We start from the raw sequence: 9,000 nt of genomic DNA on the forward strand, positions 1-9,000 counted from the left end.
ATATATATATATATATATATATATATATATATATATATATATATATATATATATTACCGGTGTTATATGGAAATGAATGGATTGTATATTGTGGTAGTAGTCTTGTTTCAAATGCTGTGAGCTTCCGAGGGCGAGAAAAGTGTGCTGCCACGAGGCAAGATCAACGCAGATCTATTATGATGGCACTACAGAATGCTATAAACGAAAAATATTTGCAAAGGAAGAAACAAAAATTTGCTAAAAGAACTGTTGAATGTCCTAGCTACACAGAAGACCTGACAACTCCACATAAAAATGGATTACTGGCATTGTATTTTATGGAGTGCTTTTCTGGTGATCTTCCCTTTGAGCCCTGCTTAGAGGGATACAGTACTGCAGTCCTGCTTTACCTTCTCTTTCATGCAAAAAACCACATCTGAGTTCCCAAAGACCTGCAGTGATGTTCTGGAAGAGCTGTAATTGCAGTTGCACGGCGTGTTTGTTGTTGCCGGCGTGTTGCTCTTTTGGTTGTGATGTCATTTCATGTGCTGTAAGTGTGTGGTGCCTGGACAAACAACGTTTTCTCTGTGCCTTAGTGCGGGGTGTGGGGACAAACAATACAATATTAACGTTCTCTTATATAATTTTCGTGTGATCAACACATGTGTATTAAGGTCAACATAGAGTTAAACTTAACGTTATTATGAATAAGTCAACAGATTTCTAAAGGCAACACTGAAAGACCGTTCTGGCTGGCACAGTGCTGGTCCGTTTTGGCTCAGCAACATCTCTTAAAAATGCTACATTTCATACAGATCAACACGTGTAGTAGGTCAACATAGATTTACAATCAACGTACTTATGAATAAGTCAACAGAATTCTAAAGGCAACACCGATATTGCGTTTTGGCTGGCGCAGTGCTTGTCCGTTTTGGCTGGCACAGTGCTGGTCCATTTTGGCTCAGCAACATCTCTTAAAAACGGTACATTTTCATACAGATCAACACTTACGGGGTTGGGTTCACTTAGTGCTCAGCGCGAGTTTACTGGGTTCTATTCGGCTCCAGCTTCCAGCGGCGGCCCAGGGCCCAGCGAGCGGCGCGACGGGCACATAACCCTGCTCCTAGGGTTCGAGCACCCATTCCCCATTCCAAAACCCCTCTCCCTCTCCCATTCTAGGGTACCGCCACCACCGCCGCCTCCCCTCCGCTACCTCGCCGGCGAAACCTCGTGTCGCGGCTAGGGTCGCAACTCTTCGCCGCGGATCGTACATCGCCGGGTATGCCCCCATACCGCGCTAGCGCTGCTGCTTTCTTCCTCCGCCCTCGCTTCTCTTCACTGCGAAACCCTAGCCCTTGACCAATCGTCGTCCTCCTTCTCCTGCAGGTTGGTCGCGAGTGCCGAGGATCGAGAAGGCTCCGCCGCCACGCTGCGTCGCCACTGCTGAAAAGAGGAAAGAAAAAGCAAGCGATCTTCTCCATTCCATCGTTCCTGTTGCCAATTGTCTATCTGTCTTAACATTTTGCATGTCTATTTTTGATTTCTCATTCAGTTCATTTAGTTCTAACTTTTTCATTATTTTTTTACTTTGTTGCATAGGCACTGACATCATGCAGAGCCCCAGCTCTGCCTCGGCTATAACCACTGGTATCTGCCGGCTTCAAGGGTGGGCAGAGCTTCAAGGGTGGGCAGATCTCCCACAATGTCTTCTCCATTCCATCATTCCTCTATTGGGTTCCGTCCTTGAGCTCATTGCCTTCGCCAGCACCTGCCACTCTTGGCGCGCTGCCTTGTCATCACACCCATCCAAATCTACACTCCTCACCTTTCTGCCACCTCTCCTCATCCAGCCCCACATTACTGTCCCTTCCAGCGCTGACAGTCGTGTGTTTCGCACGTGCAAAGTCGTTGATCCAGCGGAAATGAGAAGAACCCTTTGCTGCCAGATTCCTGAATTAACATTTGATGTGGCGTGGTTATCTGGTGAGCTGTGGTTCACTCGTTCTTCCTATGGCAAGCTGATTTGTGGTCGTGATGAAGATTGTCGTGTTGTGGATGTGTTCACTGGTGCCCAAGTTGTACCTCCACATCCCCCATTTGAGAAAAGTGTTATTGGCTTGTATGGCATGCTGACAGCTCCCCTTTCATCACGAGACTCACACCTCCTACTTTGCGCAGTATCAGAACATCATCGTTTCCTGCTTGATTGGGTGATCGGCAGTAATGATTGGTCAAGATTGGATTTATGTTGCATAGATTGCAATAATGTAGAGATTGTGCAGATTGTGGAGTTCAAGGGTGATTTCATCGCTATGGGATTGGCGCCCAGGCGGATTCAGGTCCAAGCTGTACACCCTGTCCTTAGCCCCCCAGCTTGGTCTGCAGGAGATAGAAGTTGAGTGGTGGGCCACCATTCGATGGCCATTAAGACATTTCATGGTTGTATGCAACGGAATCCTTCATATTGTTGAGGACCCATTGTGCTTTCGTACTAGCTCAGGTGTGTACAAAGTCTACCGCCTGGACATGTCAACTAAGCCTGCAACTTGCATGGAGGTGGTGAATCTGGAGAATGACGCTCTCTTTATTGGGCTTGATCCAAGGAGCCCGCCATTCTATTGTACGAGTCCAGGACGATGGGGCAGGAGGAGCAACTGCCTGTACTGTGCCCATTACAGTCAACCCTGTGCTTCTCCTAGGTTGGGTGATGTCGTTTTGGTTGATGAAAACATCTTCCAAGGCATTGGGTATTTGCCATTCTGGGTCTACCCAAGCATGTTATACTGAGATGGGCAGTGATCTTTCTATTTGCATGTAAGTCTCTGCATTTTCTACCTATGAGACATTTTGTTGAACACATATGATACCTACCTCTGCTACTTTCAGCGTGTCTTAAAATATTTTGGGCTGGCCTGATATTGTGCATGTTTTTTCTAACTGGCCTGAGACGCATGCATGTGATTACAGTACTAACTGACACCTCTTTGTCGAATTTTGGCTTCTGAAAACCAACAAGTGTACTGTTATTTGAACACTAGTGGTCCCTCTTATCTGAAAACTAGTGTGTATGTTATCTCATGTCTGTTGGTATTTTGGCTATATGATATCTGAAAATCGGAGTCATACATGCAGTGTGGGGGCAATGCATCTGTGGTAACTGAATGTGCAACTGTACTGAACAAGGAATGATGACAAGTGGTAGCTGTTCTGTGCATTTTACTTGCAGTGAAAGCAGTACTGACAATGTGCCAAACACATAAACCTCGGGTCGCGGCTAGGGTCGCAACTCTTCGCCGCGGACCGTACATCGCCGGGTATGCCTCCGTACCCGTGCTAGCGCTGTTGCTTTCCTCCTCTGCCCTCGCTTCTCTTCGCTGCGAAACCCTAGCCCTCGACCAATCGTCGTCCTCCTCCTATAGGTTCGTCACGAGTGCCGAGGATCGAGAAGGCTCCGCCGCCCTGCGTCGCCCACCGTCCCTGCCTCGTTGCCCCGTCCACTGCTGACGTTCGAGGTGCGTGTCGGACGCTTGCTGTGCTTGAGAAAATTGATCTGGTTCGATTCAGGCAGGTGTCGGGTAGAAGCAGGAGGCGATCACCCAGTTGGATTGATTGATACTGGAAGTACTTGCCTAACCCACCATTTGTTTTTCAGAGTTATTTCCACCGAGATTTTCTTCCTCTTTGCCTAACCCACCATTTGTTCTTTCAGAGATTCCCCATTCTAGGGTTCGAGTGATGTTGTCGGCGCACCCGTGTCCGACCTGCGAGGCCTGGGGTGACAGGTCGCCGTGTCCGAGCTGCGAGGTGCTGTCACTTCTTTATTGTTATTTAGTGTACGCCTTCTTTTAACCTGCTGTGAAATCTGTCACTGAATTGTTTGTTATTTAATTTGCAGGCATGGTGGAAGGGAAGTGCATGATTTCCTTGTTCATATGGAGTGCCTTTTGTAAACTTGTATGATTAAGGTGGCATCACGCCGCTCCGTCTTCTGTAACCTCCCGCTCAGTTCGTCTTCCAGGCACCGCATCCACCAGTTCGTCGCACTCCTGCTCCATATGGATAGTCCATCTCGTCGCTCCCGCGCTCCATGGCCAGATCATCCTCCCACTGCCGTCGTTCTAGCAACCCCACCCGTTTTGGCTCCATGTACGACGGCGGCCCATCCGGCTCTGGCTCCATGGACAGTTCATCTCGCTCCCGCTCCCTGGCCAGTTCATCCCGCTCCCGTTCCCGCCACCCCACCGGTTTAGGCTCCATGTACGACACGGACAAGGAAATGACGATCTCGGTCAGCGAGGAGCACGAAGTCCTGGTTACGGTCACGTCCTCAACAAAGACGGTGGAGGGCTTCCTAAGAGAAGTCCGCGGCGAGGAGCCTAAACCGCTGATCGTCGGTTTAGACACCGAGCATGCGGAGTATGAGGGGAAGAAAAAGATAGCCCTCATACAGATATGCGTCAACACAAGGTGCCTTGTCTTCCAGGTGGGCGTCGCCGGCGGCTGCATCCCCGACGACCTCAAGAGTTTCTTTGTGCGCGAGAACCACGTTTTCGTCGGCGTCGCAATCACCAACGACATGGATCTACTGAGGCAACACCACAACATCGAGCTTTCCAAGAAGGTGGAGCTACAGGCCATGGTGCCCTTCGTGATCCAAGGCAAGTGGTGCAATGTGCCAAGCCTCGCGTCCATCGGGCTAGAGTTGCTGGGCGTGGTCGCTGAAAAGAATAATCCCAAACTACGTTATAAAGACTAGCATAAGAAGAGTCTGGCGGATGAACAGATCAAGTACGCATGCACCGACGCCTTCGTGTCATACAAGGTCGGGGAGATGCTGCAGAGCCAGCCGTATAACTTTGATCTCCACGCCTGCCTGTCTCCTGTTCACGCCGGTGGAGGTCAACAGGTGCAATTGCTCTTTGTCGAGCACCAGCAAACGAAGAGGATCAATGCCTGCCCAGCCTGCCCGCCAGGTACTCATCAGGAGCTGATCTAGAACTAGGAAGCATTGCTATAAAATGATAATTAATGCCATTTTTATGTACAAATATTTTTTTATTTGTGTTGCGGCAAATGTCATTTGTGTATCTTGCCCCTGCAGGGTTCAAGAACTGGACGTGGGATAATGCCCTACTCCATGCTGTGAATGTTGCTTCTTCTTCCTCTTCTAAAAAACATGGTAGCGAGAGCAAAAGACGCCACAAGCTGTTGCTACACAACCATGGCTTTCTTGTTGATGAGACTGAGAGTGATGACAGCTGATCCGATCGATCCTGGAGAAATTTGATCGTTCAACCTCGATCTAGTATGGAACTGTAGTATGTAAGTGTGGTACATAAAGTTGAAATCCGTGCTGCTTTTGTATTTGTGTTCGATCCCTTATATGGTACACACGCGTTGCCAGTATATAGTATGGAACTGCAGTACGTATTGTCTCATTCGAATATGTTCCTTTTAGTTATATGTTAATATGTTGATTCCATATATAGGTTGCTTTTCACTATATGTTGCAGTTAATATACATATGTTGATCTAACGAATGTTGCCTTTAGATATATGTTGCGGTAGCCACAAATATGTTCCTTTAGAATGTCGCTTTTATTTACATGTTGCGGTATACACTAATATGTTGCTTTTAGACATATGTTGCGGTATATACTAATACACATGTGTTGATCTCTAAGAAAATGTAGCGTTATGAAGAAATGTTTTACAGAAAAAATGTTTCACTAGATATATGTTGTGGTAATACACATGTGTTGATATCGACGAAAATGTAGCATATATGTTGCGGTAGCCACAAATATGTTCCTTTAGAATGTCGCTTTTATTTACATGTTGCGGTATACACTAATATGTTGCTTTTAGATATATGTTGCGGTATATACTAATACACATGTGTTGATCTCTAAGAAAATGTAGCGTTATGAAGAAATGTTTTACAGTGTGTTGATATCGACGAAAATGTAGCATATATGTTGCGGTAGTCAAAAGAATGTTGCTTTTAGATATATGTTGCGTGGGGCTCAAATATCATCATCATACTAATCGTGGTACAAGGAGCAACAAGAAGAAACAAAAACACCCGCATATGCCTCTGACGACCAATAAGAAATCAGGGCAGAAATTGGCTTACCACGAGCCAATCCTGTTGTTCAAATGAAATTTGCCAATGCTGCCTCTACGGGGACTCAATCATGAAACAACTAGCAACAACAAGAAATAAAACACCCCACCCCAGTGTATCGATCTCACGACCAATATGGGCAGGATTGCACGGGCGGCGCCAGGGGTATGCCCCTGTATTCCATGGAATACCCATGATTTTTGTGACAAATATATATATATATATATATATATATATATATACACACATGTATAATCAGCATATATGTTAGTTTGTTGAATGTTGCAAATATATAGCCCATAAGAGCAACTCCAATAGTTTGGCTAAAATTAATTGTCAAATTTTATTGTTTAGCTATTTTGTCGAATAGAAAATTTCTAAGAAAAAGAAGAGATCTACAACAATTTTGTTATTTTACAAAGTCTTATAGTTAGCGTCTATAATAAACTATATAGCCACCGAAAATCAAGAGAAAGCCAACTTTCTATTAGTTGGAGTCTACTTTTTGCTATACAAATTCTGAAATAGCATAAACAACAAGAATAGTTAAACTCTTGAAGTTGCTCTAAGCCTAGTAGAACAACTAGTAGCGGCAGCCCATAAACTCATCAGAAAGAAACCCCGTTGACGGCATTCCTCTAGCGGCGACGGCGGTCAGTGGTCTTTGTAGACTTTCTCATATACGGCTCCCCCTCAACGTCTTTCTCATATACGACCTTTCTCATATATGGCTTGAAGCAACAACAAGGTGAACACAAAGATCCCGCATCTATTTTTTATTCTTCAAAGTAAGAATTGAAGGTTTCGTTTTCTTCTTTTTTTTGTTGCATTAATTCTGATTTTTTTAAAAAATATTGCATTGTGTTTTTGTAATATAGATAAAGAATTTATATATACTTTGATTATTACTAGAGGCGACACTAGTCTCACTTTATCTGATGCCTTGTTACCAGGATAAACAAATATTTTACCTAGCATATATTTTAAGAAAACTATATATACTACTTGAGCTGTGCACCAGAATCAATTTTGTATTGATTTTGTCACTTTTACTATTGCACATATGAAAAAAAAATTTATACGTGGAATACCCAGCTATAAAATCCTGGCTCCGCCACTGGCTCGCACCGAGCCAATTCGTGTGTTCATATTTTTGTTGATGCAAAACTGATCTGCAAACACAAAGGGCTAATACCCGATTCAAACGTTAAGGCGTGCCAGCCGATTTGACCTTGATATCGGCAAAGGTGATAACTCGAATACTTTAGTCCTGACAACAGCGATGCGCCCGGATGTCACGGCTAAGAGGTACTCACGCGGAACTCGAGAACACGCCGAGCTTAAGTCGACGAATTCCTAAGAACTCGTAATAAAAAGAAAAAAGTATGACGAAGTCGTCGAAAAGTAGATGCTGGAATATGAGTAAAAACGTGTGTTTGATTGATTTCTTGATTGATTATTACAAGGTCCTAGGGTTTATATTTATACCCTGCTCAAAGAGCTACAACCAGACACGATTAGAATTCGAATTCCAAATTACACGGAATCCGTATACAAACCGATGCAAATAATTAAGGAAATAATAAAACTATCCTTCGTGACAAACCGAAACTCCTCCACATGACAACTGGCAGCTTCCGGACTCCTCCTTCGCATCATCGGCAATCCCCTTGCCATAGTCATCGGCAGACCTTTTTATCCAGCCATCGGCACCATATTACTGCCTGTGGACTTAGTCACATTCAACTTCTCCCTCATCGGCAACCTTCCTCATCAGCAACCCGCATCGTACTGCCACCCTATCCTGCCATCCTAGACACGTGCCCAAAAATGGTGTCAACACATGCCCCCCAGTTTCGGAGTATAAAACTATTAATGCTCCGAAATTCTCTGCAGTAATGATGCCTTCTCCGCAATTAATGCTCCTAATCTGGTAACCGACAACCTCAATCTGGACAACTCTGATCCTAATCCTCCGCAGATTCCTCGAAATCCCCAACTTCCTAAACGGGCATCTTTCTTGGTCGTACATCGGCAACAATACCGTTACAAAGATCTGCCGATGCTCTGACCAGGATATTCGCAAAAACGGTTACCTTCCCTCTATCCGCCCATCGGCAAGATGACCGTTATAGAATATCGCCGATGGACCGACCAGGAGATCTCGCACAGTAAAATATCTTTAGATAATGACCGCTTCCCGTCAAATCACCTGCACAATCCCTGGATTACCGTGCGAACAGTTACCATATCCACCTGAGTACCCTCGGGCTTCTCGGATGCGGCAAAGAGATAAGTCGGATTTGCCCTTGCCCATCTTGTCCTATAAATAGTTCCTTCTTGGGTACTCCTCCCCCATTACACCATTCTACTATCCAACTTTGCTTTTCCAGCGGCGGCGCCATTTACAACCTTCAAGATCTCCGACAAGCACTCCTCTTCATCAACTCCGGTGCCCTCCAACGTCCTCTTCACGACAAGATGGCCATTGGCTTCGTCGTCCCTGAGGTCAGACTTCCATCTCATCTTCTGTGTATATTCCTATTCATCCGCGATTCATCTTACTGAATATTCCCCTTTTCCTTTTTCTTTGTATTTTTATTCCCCAAAATCACTAGGAGTTGTCCAATAAAATTGTCATCCCCACCGATCAACCACACCTTCAATGTCTCGGTCCTCTAGGGGATTCAGATCCAACCAATCTTATCAACGCAGAAACCAATAGAATCCCCTTTAGGGCTGAAAACTTTTCTGTAGATCTATGGAAAGACACTTTTCGTTCTTGGCCTAGCCCTACTGTAGGATGGAAAGACTGGTTCTTGAGGGTCAACAATTCTTATGAAGTCCAGTGGGGTGAGAGGAAGCTAGCTCAATGCATTAGGCTATCCATTGCC

At 45.2% G+C, this 9,000-nt stretch overlaps 1 protein-coding gene across 1 annotated transcript; it reads left to right on the forward strand.

The window, feature by feature from the left end:
- Positions 1 to 1,589: 1,589 nt before the first annotated feature.
- Positions 1,590 to 3,898, forward strand: LOC8155344. The gene is made up of 2 exons (XM_021450635.1): positions 1,590 to 2,327; positions 3,875 to 3,898. The coding sequence occupies exons 1-2, from the start codon at positions 1,590 to 1,592 to the stop codon at positions 3,896 to 3,898; spliced, it is 762 nt and encodes a 253-aa protein (XP_021306310.1).
- Positions 3,899 to 9,000: the final 5,102 nt, after the last annotated feature.

Source organism: Sorghum bicolor, unplaced genomic scaffold, assembly GCF_000003195.3.
Source record: "Sorghum bicolor cultivar BTx623 unplaced genomic scaffold, Sorghum_bicolor_NCBIv3 super_101, whole genome shotgun sequence".
Classification (NCBI taxonomy): Eukaryota; Viridiplantae; Streptophyta; class Magnoliopsida; order Poales; family Poaceae; genus Sorghum; species Sorghum bicolor.